The sequence below is a fragment of the Drosophila teissieri genome, chromosome 2L, assembly GCF_016746235.2.
Source record: "Drosophila teissieri strain GT53w chromosome 2L, Prin_Dtei_1.1, whole genome shotgun sequence".
NCBI lineage: Eukaryota > Metazoa > Arthropoda > Insecta > Diptera > Drosophilidae > Drosophila > Drosophila teissieri.
In genome coordinates this window covers 10,925,772-10,943,326 of record NC_053029.1, presented here as the reverse complement: position 1 = coordinate 10,943,326, position 17,555 = coordinate 10,925,772, and the positions used below count along the sequence as shown (strand labels likewise).

The 17,555-nt window shown below is 48.5% G+C and overlaps 1 protein-coding gene across 1 annotated transcript; it reads right to left on the bottom strand.

Annotated features, from left to right (window-relative positions):
* Positions 1-61: 61 nt before the first annotated feature.
* LOC122620489 (protein purity of essence) lies at positions 62-17,417 on the bottom strand. The gene is made up of 13 exons (XM_043798377.1): positions 17,246-17,417; positions 16,959-17,053; positions 16,417-16,829; positions 13,948-16,114; positions 13,356-13,883; positions 7,304-13,289; positions 7,044-7,248; positions 6,297-6,989; positions 4,566-6,235; positions 4,020-4,502; positions 1,999-3,943; positions 346-1,942; positions 62-282 (listed from the first exon to the last, which is right to left on the bottom strand). The coding sequence occupies exons 1-13, from the start codon at positions 17,362-17,364 to the stop codon at positions 200-202; spliced, it is 15,984 nt and encodes a 5,327-aa protein (XP_043654312.1). The 5' UTR covers positions 17,365-17,417; the 3' UTR covers positions 62-199.
* Between the last annotated feature and the right edge of the window lie 138 nt (positions 17,418-17,555).

The following is a 17,555-nucleotide window of genomic DNA, read 5'->3' as shown; positions in this document are numbered from 1 at the left end:
ATGATATATAAACGACAGACTTTGGCTTAAATTTCCAGGACTATAAGTGCAAACACTTAAGTTCATTGTGCAAACGAATAATTTTTATTGATTAAATATGTAGTATGTGATAAATATAAATTTATGCTGTATGTTTATATATAAGCAAGCAATCGCTTAGAGTTCTACGCTTTAGTTGGTTAGAAACGACGATTGCATTTTAACTAGAGCTTGATGTTGAAGGCAGGGCGGCGAGGATTTCTTCAATGAAGCTGTCCGGCTGCTCGATGAGATGCAGGAGACCTAAGATATTTAACAAATTGAATTAAATGACGAAATTTGAATAGAGCTGCTAGGGACACTCACCTGCCACATCACAGAACTCTGCAAAGGAAGTGCAAGGCAGGAACTCCTCCGTTAGGGTCTGCAGGATGCTGTCCGTGGACTTGAGCAAAGCCTCATCATTCTTTCGAAGGTAGTCGAACAGGGAAATCGGCCAATCCTCCTCCTTGGGCGTGCTTACCGTCTTGAATAGGTTGTTGTAGATCAAGTCCACCAATGCCCACATCATAAGGAAGGGCTTGTATACATTGTACGCCTTGGCCTGCCGATCTGCCGGCGCAAGCAACGCCTTGCACAGCACGGTGGGTGAGATGTGACGACCCTGGGCCACTGCAATCATCCTCTTCATATGAGCTAGCTTATGCTTATTCCAAAGCTCCCGACTGTGCAGTGAGAGTGAAATGGTTGCCATAAACAGCGGACCATCCACTTCGTATCCGCATTCCAACCACTTCTCGCTCGGCGGGGCCTGCAAATATGTCAGCAGAGTCTTGCTGTCCCTAGCCGCTGATCGCGACGAAAGCAGCAGATAGACTGAGTAGAAGAGCAGGTAGGGTACAAAGTGCATGTTTGATTGTGGACCTCCTCCGCCGGCATCGTCGTGGAAGCTGCGTTCCCAAGCAAACCGAACCAACAAGAGCTTCAAGTCATGCACACTGCTTGTGTAGGAGATGTCACAGCGCTGGGTACTCTCCTGCATATAACTGCTGTGGCGGGTCATGCAAGCGGAGAAGGCCGCCTCTCCAACGGCGGGTCCCCAAAGCGGCAGCAGTCCATTGCATCTAGTGTTGGCATTTTGCAAGCTAGCCCGCTCCCATTCATCCCTGCCACGAGTCAATCGTATGGCGGATGTGTGACAGTCTACATGGACCACATTGAAGTGTGTAACGGTGGTATAGCCAATGGTCTTCCTCGACTTAAGCTCAAACTCCTCGACATTGCAGCGCTTGGTGAAGGTGTAGATACCAAGCACCTTGTCCGGCTGGCAGGCGTATCCCTCGCGACAAATAAAGCAAGTAAGTCCCGTTTCGTCGCGCAGTTTTTCGATCTTTTGCAGAATGGAGCCCTTGGCAGTCACCTGGCCCTTTTCGTTCGTGCGCATTCCCAAAGCGTCCAGCTGTTTTTCTCGCGTGGCCATAGCCAGCCGCTTCTTCTCTGCCCTGGTGAAGTCACGCACCTGCTGCACCCTCGCTGCTGTCGCCGAATCCGTGGAGAGCGCTTCCAGAAGGTTCTCGGCCAGACTGCCCACATGCTCATCGCTGGATACTTGTTCCAGGCGATGAATGATGGGTATAATGTCCTTGCTAATAGCCACCTGAGTTGCCTCATGATGATTTGAGAGGCCGGTGAGGAAGCGTAGAATATACTTTAAGCTTGGTCGCGAGATGAATTCTTTCAGCTCATCGGAGTCGGTTCGCAGGAGAGTGGGTTTGACACAAGGCGCATGCTCGGTGATGTAGGCTAGCGATCGCTCCACGATGCCTAGACTTACAATGTAGTCCTTGAGAGTGCCGCCAATGCAGTTGTGCTCAATTTGGTTAGTCAGCACGCAGAAGAGTTCCAGCTTGAACTCTTCTTCGGGTGTGCGCTCGTTGTCAAAGCGTTTGAAATTTAAAGTGTCCTGGAAGAGGAAAATATATTAATCCCTATACATACAACAGAGATGTTACCTCTTACCTTAAAGTGCTCGCAAAGTAGGGCCATCTTCACTTCGTTGCCATAGACCAAGGCGGCCAGGACTCGAATGAGATGGCGCAGCACCGAAGGATTGTTTCGAACGTTCGGACAGTCTGTGCACGATATTAGTGCGCTCACATACTCCGGTCCACCGAATGTCAGGGAGAACTGCAGGAACGAATCCAACGTATCGCTGGCCGCCTTCGAGAGTATCGTTTCCATGATTTCCAATAACTGCTCGGTAACCGCCGACTGAATCGAATCGTTCTCCGACTGCAGACACATTTGAAGCACCTTAAGCAGCGTGTTGATGGCCCCAATCTCGGGCTGGCAAAGCACCTCTTGGCAACGGCGCACTTTCACGCAAATGAGGAACAGCTTTAGCAGTACCTGGATAAGTTCTCGGTTGCGCGAAATGCGCTGCAGACTGCCAATCCTGTCCAACATTACGCGCAGGCCGTTGCAATCGGCCAGCACATTGGCCATGCGATACAGCTGCTCGGTGTCCACCTGCTCCTGGCTTTTGTTGTTCAGCGTTTCCACAAATTCCTCTGTGGCGTCTCCCAAAAGACCGCGCATACGATAAACAATTCTCATGGCATCTCGGTCGCCTCCTTCAGCTAACCAAACCTTTTTGTACACATCCTTGACGGGCAGATCCAAGCTAATAATCTTGTTGTTGACCAACAGTTCCATGCCGTTATCATCTTCCAATAGGGCAATCAGTTCACAATCCGTACATATCTTATTTTTCACATCACGCATCAGTGGACCCAATCCCATTTCACTCGAGGGATACGGATTACCCAGCATGCGGCCTTGCAGGAAGTCCTCTTGCTGGGGATCCTTCTCTAACGTCATATAGAACTCGCTTTCGTCGTGCTCCTCGGGATGGATAATGGAATATAACCGCTCGAATATAAACACCGGTGTTTTGATGTCATTCATGCGGGTCTTCTCCACGGTGTCAATAAGGATTTCCATAAAGGCACGCGTCTCCTCCTCCGTTCCGCTGGTCATGTCCTCTAGCATCTCTAACAGCTTCTCCTGGGCGTCATCGATAAGTCGCGTACGCTGCACCACTAAGCTTCTTAGAGCAAGATAACTTTCCAGGACTGGCCCAAGCATGCGAGTCTTATAGGTTCTGCGGATATTTGGACACTCTAGGAGTAACCACAACAATTCCACATACTGGCGCAGTGCATATCCCAAGGATAAATCCGAAGAAAGCGAGTGCTCCTCCATGCGGTGCACCTTGCTTATTTCAATTGCCAGGAGCTGTGAGATTTGATTTAATACTCCTTTCAGTACCAGATACTGCAGCCATGGTTGTTCTGTGGCCATGCTCTTGTACAACATTAAGTACTCTGCACTGGCCTCGCCTGCTTCGCCTACATGTTTTAGGAACGACGTCAGCATGTTTAGAGCCTGTTGCCTTCGTTCGTTAGTCCTGCTCAAGCTACTCAGCAAGGAGCAGGCCAGCTGGCGACCGAATCTGGAGTTTGCATTAAATAGCAACGGTTGTATCCACTTGGCATTAAAAACTAGAGGCTTAATCACTCGTTGCTTGTCCAGCACCCGCTCCCGCCAGCGTTTTCCGTACTTTTCGCTGAGGAAGGCCGCTCGCACCTCTCGTCTGCTCTTCGGCGGGGCTTCTGGTGCACCTGATCCGCCTGATACCGGCACGGACTGATCCTTGGCGTTCTTTTGCTTAGCCTGGCTGTTTGAAGGCATCCGTTTGCTCCACGCTGCGTATTCATGATTACGGTCTGAGTTCAGCCAGGCCCTATAGTCCACAGTATTGCCTTCAAGCATCTTCATACTACACAAATCTGTAGTGGCCACCTTCTGATTGGGCTTACTGCTTGGCAACACCGGGCAGATGAGATTCTGCATGATGCGGAGGCAGGGATGCAGTACTGATGTTACCGGACCACGAGGCAATCTGTCGGAAAAATTCGAACATGTTTATATTATTCTAATTAATAAATCACGGCATATTATAGAAAAAGAAAACATACCTGCAGTTGCTAATAAACAGCTCAAAGATGACCTTCAGCTTATATTCCCAGCAGACGTCGTCCTGGCCCAAGAGCACTTCCAGAAGTGTCATTTCCTGGTGCACAGCTGCCTCTAAACTTATCAGAGGAATCGATCCCATTAGTGCATTCTTTACCCTCGCCGTCACCAACTGCAACAGATGCATGCATGCCTCGGCATTATCCTTAGTCAGTACAACCAGCAGGTTGCGAACTTCCTCCTGAATTTGGGGAGTGCCCCGTCGCAGGTTGTGCTCAGCCAGTTCACTGACGAGTCCCTGACTATACAAGCCCACACGACAATCGTAATTGTATGCCATGGCTCGGAGAAGCGTCAGACACTGTTCGGTAGATGCCAATGCACAGCCGTAACAGCGATTTGTGGTGGGATTTTCGGCACCGGTTGTCGAGCCGGGATTAACCGGCGGCTGATCCTGCTGTTGACGATCGTAGGCCACTAGTTCGCTAAAAAACAGAGTCAAGAAAATAATTATTATCAATATTATAATTTAAAATCAGTGATAGTACCTTCGACATGCTTTGACCTTCTGAACGATCTTGCTTAGCTCCTCAAAACTGGTGCGCGATTCCACACAGTATTTCTGGGCAAGAAGCTGTATAATCTTATTCACTTGAGATGTGCTGTGCACGCTGGCCATGTTGTCCTCCACCATTCGGTCACTGCTACGGTGTTCGGCCACCTTTTGAATAAGAAGCTCCAGCATTTGCTTGTTGGTCAGCAGCTGACGGTAGATTCGATCGGCTCGTTCTAGGGAGCTGTGAATCAGTGAAACGGTCTTTACCCGATCCTCTGCTGATTCAATGGGATCAACAGCGCAGCAAACGCGGGCGTACATGCTGAAATCAAATTTGGCATATTTGCAGAAGCCACATGAGTGGCACAGGAACGGGTCCTTCTCATCGTAGTTAATAGCCCGACATTTGTGGCATTGGAACACGTTCTCTCCGCAATTTCCACAGACTCCCGGATAAGCCGGCACTGCCGCACTACATCGTGGACATTGTAAATTCTCACTGGATCCACTCACAGTTTCAAAGAAATCAGCAAACTCGATCATCAAATTGCATGCGGTAATCGGTAGTGGAAAATCGATCTTCAATTCGGTTTGTGCCGATTGCAGGGATACCGAGCGGGCTTTGTGCCACAGAGCTGGGCGATTCTTTAGCTCCACCACCGCCTGGACACTGCGGTTGTTGTAGTAAACATTAATGGTCCTCACCATCTTTGTCCGCTTTAAGTCGGCAATTCTCACAATCAACTTGGAAATAGTATGGCACTGGACTAGCTTGTAAATCATTGTGGTTGTTGTGTACTTCGAGTCTGATTTAACTGATGGCAACTTTATATTGGCCATCGGCACCTCTGGATTGTTGCACACTAAGCAAGGCTCCGATTCGAGGTAGTAACCATTTACTTGAAGAATAGACTCCAAGGTGGTGTATATTGGGGCATTTGGATGCTTGCAAAGTAGCTCGTTCTGCTGCCTTAGAACATCAACCGCGCGGGAAACAAACTCTGGCAGTCGCTCTGTTATACTTCTGGTACTTAGCGTTAGATATCCCAAAAGGTCCACAAACTGCGCTGTCCTCCGGCCATAAGTGGGCACCAATGGCCACAGGTTCCAAAAGATATTAAGAAGTTTCTCCCGCTGCCGTTCATTGGCATGCTCAAAGAGTCCGGTCATAAATGAGTGGGCCTGCCATCTCAGCTGACTAATGTTGTTCTCCAACAGGAATATCCTCACAAACCTGATTATCAGCGCATCGCAAGCGTATCTAAAGATCTGGTGCACAAAAGTACCACACTGGGCAGGATCGAACTTGGAGTAGTAGGCGTCTGTATCCTCGCTCTTCTCCCGATCGGTTCGAAGTTTTCCGGAGGAAGACGAGGTCGATGGCTGTGGCTGCGGCTGTGCCTGCTTAGATCCACTAGGAGCGGGTAAGTTACAAACGGCCGCCTGCAGCAACTGTATAATAATAGGCGACACGCCATCATCCAACTGGTAACAGGCGATTTCCATCAGCATGGCCAACGCATCTTCATGAACTACGCAGAACTTCTGCCAGTTTCCGGTGCGCATTTGACTGATCTCCTGGCAAGTACGTAGGTGTTCCGTCAGCTCAACCAGTGCATCGTACGAAAGCATTGGAGGATTTGCGTTGTAGGGAGCACCAGTCTGAATGCAAAAATAAAATTAAATTAATTTTGAAAAAGATAATTACAATATGCAAACTCACCTTGCTGCTGACAATGTTGCACACCCGTTTGACCACCCTGAAATGAGCGTCGAGGGAGTGACCGTCGCGATACATGCGGAACTTTTCCTTGCTACCGCAAATGTACATGAGGAGCTTTCGCACTTGCCGGCGAAGCAGGGTGTTCAGGTTTAGCATCATGTACTCACAAAGTGTAAAGGTCATGGCTTCGCAGAATCCGCTATCATAGTTATCCGGATGGGCGCTACTTAAGCGAAGAATCTGATAAGGTAATCGCACAATTATTTCAGTAAGAAGTCCATCGTAAGACTCAAAGATATCCGGGTAGTTTTTCAGATAGTTGTGCGGTATAAGTATGGATATGTCAGGTTTGGGACCATGTTTAATGGGTTTCAGTAGCTGAACTCCAGGACCTGAAGCTCCACCGGTGGCTTGTGCCGACTGTGACGCTAATCCGCCACCAGCTGCATAAGGATCTCCTAGCACATTCTTCCAGTGCACCAGAAGCGTGTTTAGTGCTTCTAGGGCGTAAACGAATGCTCCACTCTTACTGAGAACATTTGCTGTGGTACTGGCCACAAAGGAACTGTTGTCCTTAAACTGGTGCGGCGGCGATGTTGTTCCAGTCTGCTTTGACTTAGTTTTACCCATCATAACTCCGAACAGGGAAAGCAATGCCAGACGCACCTCATTGCCAGGACACTTTGTTTCCATCTGCAATTTACATGTTTAGGTATAATTTTTTATAGATAATAATATTTTATTTACCCTTGCGGCTGCTCCTCGCTTTCCAATTTCCACATAGTCCACTAGAGCAGTAAGCAGATCCTGGAGCACTTGCTGATCCCGTTCATTGTTGCCATTGAGATCGGTAGTCAACATGAGTATAACCTGAATCAGGGGAATTGCCTGCAAGCCATTGCACAAGTCGAATGTTCCTAGATGTTGGATAATGCTCTCCAGCACAGCAATCCTGTACAGAAACACAATTGTTATACATAATCAAATAGATTTACTCCTGCACTTACCTAAGGTCATGTAGCTTGCTAAGCTTATCGTCCTCGTTTATTTCATTATCCTCACTGCTGCTCATGGCACTCAAAACCGCAACACCACCGGAGCCAGCAACGCCACTGGGACCTGGCTGCTCTTGATCGTCCTTGGCGGAACCCTGACGCGGCGGCGAAGCATTCGCGTGATCGCCAAAGTTGCTGCTTCTGGCGGATGTTCCACCAATACTCTCTACTCCGCTGCCTCCACTCTCTGATCCACCGCTGCCAGCAGGTTCTGCAGGCGAAGTGCGCAATGTCGATCCATCGGTTGCCACATTTGAGCCTTCATCATCATCGGATCCACCTAGGGAGACATTAGCAGTTGCGTTCACCGCTGCTGCCATGGCAGTAGCTTGACGGATGCCCTGGAGATTGGCCAATCCTTGCTGAAGAGACTGCAAGGCGTTTGCATCGCCACCGTGCTGTTGGAGACTCAAAGCGATGGCAATATCCATGATGGCCTCATCGTCGGCATCTTCGGGTAGGCCGAGTAAGCGTGGGAAACCGCCACCCATGAATGCCTCCAGATTGAGCATCTGCTGCTGGCCGACTCCTGCTGCCCCCACTGCAGCACCTTCTGCGTCTGCATTTGGTTCGGGTAATCCACCTCCTCCGACTGCAGCATCAACAGCAACGGCAGCTGCTTCCTCAATGATATCACTTGCAGCTGAAGCAGCCACAGCTTGCAGTGCTTGCATGGCGGACGTAGACGGAGTCGGAGTGGAACATGTTGGGGGAGTAACTATGGCCACCTTTCTGCGCTTCAATCTTGGACTAAGCAATAGGATCAGGGCCTCTTTGGCGCTGTGGCTAATAACACTGGCATCATGCTTGAGCAAATCGATGAAGTACTTGGTCATGCGTCCAACCTGTCCAGGATCGGCCAAGGCAAATCCGTACATAATCTCTACCAGGCAGTGGACAATGGTCTCCGCCTGGCACAAGCCTCGCTTCACAATATTCACGGGCTCGTCTAGTGCCGGCGTAACCTTATGCAACTCCAAGACAAATCCCATTAGAGTTGGAACAATATCGTAGTTGTTCTCAGCGCAGATCTTCGCTAGCGATTGGGGACGCGCGTTGGCAATGCCACGGACCAGGAGAATTAGTCGGTAGAAAGCCTCGGGGTCGATCTCCCGTAGAGATTCCAATTTTTCGAGCTTCGGCTGCATGGACTGCAGTTCTCCATTTACAAACTGAAGAAGCACTCCATCCTTGTAGTTGTGATACGATGCCCTAGTTCCGTATAGAGTGGCCAGGACGTAGCGGGCCTGGGTCTGAACAGGGTTGGGCGTGGGCAGAAGCAATAGGGCACTCGCCGTCTTAACTGCCTTTTGACGCATAGATGCAGGTACTGCAGATCCCAACAAGTGTAGCGCACAATCCATCACTTCCAGAAGGTGATTAACCATTCGATCCAGCTGAGTAATGCAATTGAATCCTTCTCCAAAGCTAGCGCTACTTGCCTGGGAGGAAGATACTGCTGGCGCACTGGATCCTGGGACAGTAATATCCTCGTTTTCGTCGGGCCAGCCCACTAGCTCTTTAGATTTTCCATAGACTTCAATGCAATCCAGTAATGTCACATGCTCCGGATCCGGAGCTTTAGCAAACACGACTTTCAATAGCTTGTCTGACTGAAGCATTTCCTCCCGGGTCAGAGGGATATCGAACCAGCGTGCTCTTCTAACCGGTGTGGGAATAGTGCGTCCCAGAATAGTCACAGATTGGGGCGCACGTTGTACATCCTGAGTTCCAATTAACACTCTTATTCCCACAATGACAACATTGGGATCATTATTGATCACCTCCAGAGTAAAGCCATTAGTTCGGGTGCTGGCTACAAACATTCCCGTTGAGAAGAGACGCGTTTTTAGTTTTTGTTTGTTGTAAATCTGGAGAAGATCATTGCCTCCGAATTCCACATCGGCGAGCATGTTGCAGTGCTCGAAAAAGTCAATTGGGAAGACGGGCTGACCTCCAGCAGTGAGTTGCTTCTGCTGCTGGCTTGCCTTCCTGCTGCTTAACTTTCCAGATGTTGTATTAGATTTGGACTTTGAAGTCGAACCAGATCCTCCCTTGGCCATCAGGGTTGACGAGTACAACTGATTGCCAAATGGCTGAACCTGTGGCGACAGCCAGAAGCTAGTGTATTCTGGTTGAGCGGAAAAGATTCTCAAGCTTCCATCCTCGCAGAGCAGCAGAAGCGTAGTTTTTTCCACTCCGGCCACCGCATGACGAATGCCTACAACATCCATGATTCGCGACTTGGCCGATTGTGCCTTTATCTCTTGCAGGTAAATCCGTTCAGGGGTTATCATCAATATAATCGGGTTATTCGATGTTTGCATGCTGGCGTAAACCAATCCTGGGTGCCCTGTAACCTCTGTCCACTGTACGAGTGGCTGCAGAGGTCCCTTCGAAGCTGACTTACTAGCCGAATTGGTGTCCAGGTGGTATATTCCCTTCACGCCTTCATTTACATTGGTAAGTGGTGAAAAGAAGCTCCGTCCGGAAGAGTAACTGTAGAAGAGCAGTTGCAGGGTATGAGAATAGTAGATGGATACTCCACCGCCTCCGACTTGGCCGCTTATATCCTTGATGTGTTGGTGGCTCAGCTCCAAAGTGTTGGTAACATAGAAATCTCCATGGACCGCTAGACTCTGTTGATCCAACTGTTGGGTATAGATGTATCCGCTGCTTGCAAAGCTCAGCATATAGTAGTTGCCATCCTGGTACATAAACGTGCAATCTCTAATTTTGCCAACGGCCACTAGGTAATAGTACTTCGGGCTATATGTGTCCACTGCCAAATCGTAAATCTTTACATAATCAGAAGTGACAATGGCTAGAAGAGTCTGTGAGCCAGGTAACCACACAGCTTTCTTAATGTAGTTTCCGTTTTCTAGTTGGGGACTTACTACTATATGTTCGTTAGTACTGCCACTGCTTGAGAAGGTGAGCACGTGACACTCTTTTAAGCCGCAAACTGCAAGGCAATCCTCATTGCACGGATTGGCAGCTAGGGAGAGAACCGTGCAGGCAATGGGTGCAGAACTCAATTGCGTCAAAGTTAATTTTCTCTTGGAGGCATCTGCCTGCTTTAAGAGTGCTGAGAGCTGGAGGATGGTCACCTTTCCCTTTTCATGGGATACAGCCAACTGTTGACGACGTCCATGTGGCGAGGACAAGCAGCAGAATGCAACACGGCGTACAACTCCGGATGATATTAGGTGCTTTATAGTCTGGCCCTGGTCGCCGGAATAGTTCATACGAACATTCTCAAAAGCACCCTCCTGGGAGCCCAAAGTTGCAAACATTAGTTGATCAGTCACCTGGAAGCTCTGTTCAAGCTGGTGGAGTCTCTCCAAGGCCGCAGTTGCTCTCTTGTGGCAGCCGACAATGGAGTACAGCGTACAGTTTTCATTTATAGATGGAAGCAACACGTCGAAATACTCTAGGATGCATCTTACGACCAGCAGCCACTGATCCTGGTGCTGAAGGGTCTCTCTATAAGGTTCCAACAGCTTCGTAAGCACTGCAATCCGTTCGTTTGTCAATGAATCTTTTCTCGTAAGTACCGGCTGGCTAGCTGGTGGGCTGCTCCTCTTCTTTCCAGCAAGTAAGCTCATGTGGGACGGTAGGTAGCTGCCAATTCCAGCTGAGTCTCTGACCTCACTGCTACCTAAACGCCTACTCAACGCCTGGCAGGATCCGTCCTCCTTGGCTCCGCAGTCACAGAAGAAATTTCCATATTTGGCGTAACTCACATCATGTCCCTTATGGCAAACCCTTGCGCACACGGAACAGACGCCAACTGTGTTAATCATGTTGCAGGTGTGACAGTGATACCAGTGTTGGTTCATGAACTCCTTTTGTGTCTGCGAGAAGGTACACAGCTTGTTGTTCAGCGTGTCCTCGTCGGAGTCGTCAAGCAACGAGTCTTGTTCGCCTTCCTCGGCTAGCTCGTCATAGAGCTCATCAATATCGGTCTGCAGCTCATCGTCCCACGGCGGGATATGTTGCCTACTGCCTCGGAAGCCAATGCTCTGAAGAAGTTCGCTTAGATAGCGCAGCTGGGCACTTACGTTCTCTGCATGTTTCAGATGTTTGTCCGGTAATTGCAATTTGGCCAGTTCAAGCCAAAGGAGGGTGGTATTAAACAAGGCGACATGACCGCGTGCTGGACTGGCATCAGCTAGAGTAATCATTATTTGGAGTACATCCGCAAAATCGCAGCCTTCTTGGGGTGGTGAAATTAATGTTTGTCCGAGCTGCAGCAACGCTTGAAACAGTGGTGGAGCTATCTGCGACGCCTTGTTTTGATCTTTCACCAATGATTTTACGAAGCTTAACAGCAGAGCGCCATTTCGTTCGCTACCAGTGTGATCGCAGGCCTGTGAAGATTCTTCCGACGGATTTGGTTGAGCCGCCTGCCACAAACTCAGAATCTGAGAGGTATTGGCTGCAGCTCCTCCCGCTCCTGGAACACTATCTCCGCCTCCCGCTGCAGTTCCGCAATCGTACTCAATTTCCATGGGATCCAGCTGGTCTGAGATACTTGGCATAGCCGAAACGGTGGCCATATTCGTTGGAGTCTGAGCATTGCTGCTAGAGCTACTCGACGGTTGCAAAATGCTGGTGAGCATCCGGCAGGTGGTGTCTAATGCCTCGGATGTGCTCACATCGGTACTCACATTTGGGCCGTAGATAATGTGGGCCAACCATTGCTTTAAACGAGCTACGTCAACTGTGGCCAGTTCCGAGAAGCACTCAACCAGATCTTCATGCTGGAACTGTGACTCCGCTTGTAAGGATTGCTGGAAAAGCCGATTGACAAACTGCAGCATCTTTCGCGCATAACTAACAGGCAGACTGGTGCCGGTGAACGAGAGCAAAAGTGTGGTAAGACTCCCAGTGCGCTGATCCTTGAAAAACTGGCGCATGGCTTGAACTGCCACGGGCTTTTCCAGCATTTTGATCATAGTTTTAAGCACGGCGAACAGCATGGACTCGTTAAACATAGCACGATCCTGATCAAGAGCAGCTGCGCCACTAGAACCCGCAGCCTGAGGCTGTCGAAGATCGGCAGCAAAATCTTTGAGCATGCGATAGCAATATCCAATCATGTGCTCATAAAGTAGCAGCTTTTGTGCCTCTAGGGTCAGACCACTGAGGATCTCCCGCAGACACTGCTCGCTTTGTCCTTGCAAGTAATCAGTTCGCATGTCCAGCATAGAGGCGATAAGCAAATGCTTTAGCTGAGCCTCTACTTCTGTGTTCCCGGTGCAATGTGGTAGCAGCAATTCAAACATATGCAGGATAGACTTTAAGCAGTGCTTCAGGGTGTGCAAAGTAGAGTAATTGGATCCTCGTGTCAGCTCGATAATGTGAGCATCGATGACGTTCAAGGTATATGGTTCCACCGGATGTTGCTTGCCATCGAATGCGGAATCATTGACCATTAGGCACTTTGGCCACTCGTTTGCTATAAGTTGTTTGTCCTCGTTGGGCAGAAGTTTTAGAAAAGCTGCATGTAGTTCCAACATAATTGCTGGCTTATCGCTTACAACGGGCACAATCAGATTCAATGCCTTCTCCGGTGTTGAGCTTGACAACTGCTTTAGCATCTGGCCACGCACGATCACCGAAAGCAATCGGTAGGAATTCATTAGCTTCACTATAAGCTCGTTTACAAGTTGGTTATGCTTCTGCAGATCGCTCGGCAGCTTACCCTCCTCTTCTTGTTTTAACTTTTGTTCATCAATCGATTCGTTCGAAGAATACAGTTCTGGATCGTTTGACGATGAAGTTAAAGATGTACCCGCAGAGGACTGCTCGCCAGAGGCATCTTCGCTCTCTTTTCGCGGCCACTTGTAGCCCTCCTTGTTTGCCCAGGCTACCGCCTGCATGTGGGCGACCAAAGAATCAAAAAGGATGAGATCGGAGAGGCGGGGAGTTCCTGCAGATGACATATTTTTTAAAGATTATAATTTTTATAAGTCAGATTATACGCTTTAGCACTTACCGTTTCCATTCATTTGACTATTGAACGCTTCCACACCAAGTATCGTTTGCTTGAGACTATACTTGATATCGGCAGCTATATCGCCCACTTGACTCCACAGCGTCTCAGCGTACTGGGTGTACATTCCCTGCTTGATTAGGCTGCTAACTACTAGGTAGTGAGAAGTGGCCAGGGGAAGCCGTATACTCCAGATCAGTGAGTGCAGATTGGGTGATCGCTCTACCTTCAGCGACTCCACGTGAGAGGTAGAGGGTGGCAAACCCAAAACCAGCTTCCATGCAATCGTAAAACAATACTGCATAGCGCAAAGATTATGCATGCTCGCTTCCTTATCCTTTTCCTTGGAATACATAGACATGTCGGTGATGGAAAGTATGTCAGTCAAAGCATCCACCAGAAGCGGATATTTAAGCTTATCCGGTGTGCAGAGAATGAAGTTCCAGGCCAAACCATCCAGCTTAAATTCCTGAGCCCAGTAGCTTTTCTCGGGATCACCCATTACCAGAGAGTAAAAAGTCGGGCGAATTGCTGAAAAACAAGAAGTTTAAGATAGTGGAGATGCGCTGGGATTCGAAGTTAAATTCTCACTTACATGAACCATATTCGCCGGCCGACTTTCGGAATTTTTCCTCAATATCTTGGCGGCAATAGGAATTCAGTTTGGTTCGGCTGTTGAGCAGATCCGTAATCTTTTGGGTCTCCGGCATGCTGCTTACACTAAAAAGATTCCAGCGCACCTGGTCTAGCAATTCCGGAGGTGCATTGTACAAGTGCTTCATGAGATACTCTAAAAAGAGGAGCAATCGGGACAGCAGCATCATTTGGCTGTTTTTGACGGGTCTATCTCCGCTGATTCCACGACAAACTTCTGCACAACGGATAACACCGCCAGCCGTTAGCAGCAGAATGGATTTCTTTTGCATCAGATTCAGCGAGTGAAATAGGAAAAGCAGCAGTTGGGCGTGCTCGATGTTTAGGTCTTCGTAGTCAGAATCGCTGGCGGCAGTGCAAGAGCAAACCCCTTCCACCAAAGTGTTGATTAGGCGGTGCCACACGGACAGGCAGGCGGCTTCCTTCTCTTGTGTCGGCTTCAGCAAAAGGATTTGCACTAGTACGGACAGAGTACTTGGATAAACTTGCAAAGGCCAGGTGTTCGTATCAGTAGACCATGGCGATATGGACAAGTGCTGCAGCAGATTCGACTGCAATTGTTCCGAGAGCAATGAAGTTGAGATTAAATTGTGAATATAGCGGCCTGCAGCTCCCGAAAATCGAATCATCGAGGTCTGCCACTTGGTAGATGCTCCTGCAAAGGTTCCTGCTCCTGCATTAGCAGCTGGGGCATTTCCCGACCCCTGTTCGCACTCATTTCGCATCACGTCACGGTCGAAATCTTTGATTATATTTGCCATCAACAGCATTTGCTGATCACTGACTCCGGCCTTTACATAGCGCTGCATGTAGGCATGTCGATTGGCCAAAAATTGATCCAGAAAACAGAATATGTCTGCGGCCAAGTCTAAATACTCATGTGGCTCATCTAGCTTGGGGACAAGAGCGCTCTTTTGCTCCCCACGCTCTTGTGTGGATGTATTTGCATTATCATCATGGGTTTCTGGAGAAAGTGTTTCCTTAAACCAGTGGCCCAGGTAACTCTCACTGTCGTCCTCCTCGGAGTTGTCAGAGCAGGAGAGAGAATCGTTAAAGTAAGTGGTCGAGTCTGAGTAGCTAATGGGTTCGCATTCCGTGCGGTCCTTGGCGGAAGCGCGTCTTAAGGTGCAGGCCTTGCGATAAGCCACAGTGGCCAGAAAAGTGAAAAGTTGGTGCAGAGTGGCGGTATTTAGCACGCGCACAATCCTCTCCAGCGAACTGTAGTTCTGCAAAATATCAAACTGTGCGGGCTCCGGCAGCTCTGTGGATTCGAGACTCTGTCCGCATGCGGATTCAATTTTCAGATCATCGATTAGCTCTGATAGCAGTTTAATGCTGTGGTTGGCAATAGCCGCATTGAGTTCTCCAAATCCTTGCTGAACCTTGAAAAGGTTGACTCTGGCAATAGGTGTTGTAGGTGCGGTTCCAGCCTCACTTCCAGATTTGGTTGCTTTTGCTGCCGATTTGGACGCTACCTCCGAGCTAGACCCACCACTTCCAGAGGCACCCATTGCTCCTTGTATACCGCTTATAAGCAGCCAGCTGCCATAGCAGAGATGGTTCTGATACACATGAATTCTGGCCGAAGCCTTGAACATGTCACCAATATTGGAGTAGATCTCTAAAGCCTTGTTCACTATGCTACAGGCCTGATCCTCAAAGTCATCATGGTCTTTGTTGGATTGCCCACCACTAGAACCTCCGCCTCCGCTTCCTTGACTAGTGGATGCAGTCTGTTTCTGAGAGCTGCTGGCTAGGCTCATACCGAGAACACTGGTGGCTATTGAAGTCAACACAGCGTTGTACAGCGCAGCAATACCACACATTGAGAGTCGAGCAATCCTACTGGGAGTCAGCGGCTGCATCTCGATCAAGGCTTGGGCCTGACTTAAAATGGTGAGATCAGTAAGCATGTGATTCATGCTCGACTTGACTGCGGTGGCCTCCACTTGGGTTAGAGGCAGATAAAGCGGTTTGCCGCCGTTGATGGTCTCCATGTATTTGGATCGGTATCGGTTCAGTATGGGCAGGCTAACACACACATCCAGTAGGGTATCCACTCCGTTTTGCTCCTGGAAGTACTCCACATTGGCCGCCAGGATTTGTTCCTGAAAGAAGAAAGCTTTAACTATTGTGTTCCTTTGTATAAGAATATAATTGACTATACAGTAATAATTTATCAGTAATTTAGTTGAAGCTAGAAGACGACAAAAGTATACCGGGTCTGATAAATATTTACATTAGGAAGAATATTGGCTTTTTTAGTTTACACTACTGTTTATATAATGTTGTGTATACGCGTAAAAGGTTGTTTTTCCATACTCTTAACTTACTCTATAAATAACTATTCTATAAAAAACTGCACGATTTTAAAGAAGATTTTAAAACAGGAATAGGAATTTTTGCTCACAGTGCAGTCGGTAACCTCCTCGCTGAGTGGAACCCAAGTCATTTTGCCGGGCTCTAATGGAGCAATCAATTGCTGCAGGATAACAGAAGACAGGTCCGACCGGGATCGCTTTATCTCAGACTTGGGCGACTCCTTGTCATTGCTGGCTCCACTTCCGGATGAACTGCTGCTGGGCAGGATGCTCTTGGTGGTGGATTCGGGGTGCTTGCAACTTTTAAGCACATTCGCCACCGCATTGTAGTCGAACATGGCCGACGACGCGGATGTTGGATTCTCCCGACCCTCGCAGAGCATTTTGAGGGCGCCCAGAAGCCACTTGGTCTCGTAGACGGACACCCTGGGCAGTCTGTAGATAATGAACCGGATAAGCACGGCGGTGGCATCGTGCAGCTGACAAATCTGCGTCTGGCAAACTGCAAAACACAAAGATGATATATATGTGAGGAACGCGAATGGCAAAAGTGAATCACTCGATTCTTGGCCAAACATTTCTTTGTTTTGTTTTGTTTTCTTTTGGCGAAAAATCATTAGGGTGCACTTACTTGTCTTGATTTGCATAAGTTTGTCCGCCGCCAGGGCCGCAAAGGCCGTGTAAAACTGCGTGAAATTGCTTTCCTCCTCGAAAAAATCATGTTCGCTAAACAAATAACAGATTAGAGCATTGTTAGTTCACGAAAATAAAGAATTTTCAAAGCTTTTTCCTGTTTCGTCACCGGGGCGGCCATATTTAATTTTGCAAGTCACTTTTTGCACTTGCCAGTGGTACCAAAAAAACATTTTTCACTGCGCCATTCGCCAGGCGAAAAGGTTCTAGATGGGCCGTACTTACCATCGCGTGATCGCTTTGAGCAGGTTAACCACTTCGTTCTTATTTAAGGCTCCTGTACGGTTCAGTAGCAGGGCTTTAACAACGGAATTCCAATCCGTTCCGCCGCTGTGGGCCGACATTATTGTTAAAATTGTCGTCAAATTGTCCGAAAGTACTCGGCCTACTGTGTGGCCAGATTTGGTTGACTGGTAAATGCCGTGCGACCAGGGATACCACACAGCTGTAATTATTGTTGAATACCTTATTTAATCAGCTGTAAATCAGATGTTTTTATAACGAACTTAAACATTTTGGGGAATAACCTTTATAT

Coding starts and splice junctions, on each gene's coding strand:
- LOC122620489 (XM_043798377.1), bottom strand. CDS start 17,364: ATGTCGGCCCACAGCGGCGGAACGGATTGGAATTCCGTTGTTAAAGCC. Junction 13,290..13,355: donor TAGTCAAATGAATGGAAACG/GTAAGTGCTAAA, acceptor TGTCATCTGCAG/GAACTCCCCGCCTCTCCGAT. Junction 6,236..6,296: donor GCAACATTGTCAGCAGCAAG/GTGAGTTTGCAT, acceptor TTTTGCATTCAG/ACTGGTGCTCCCTACAACGC.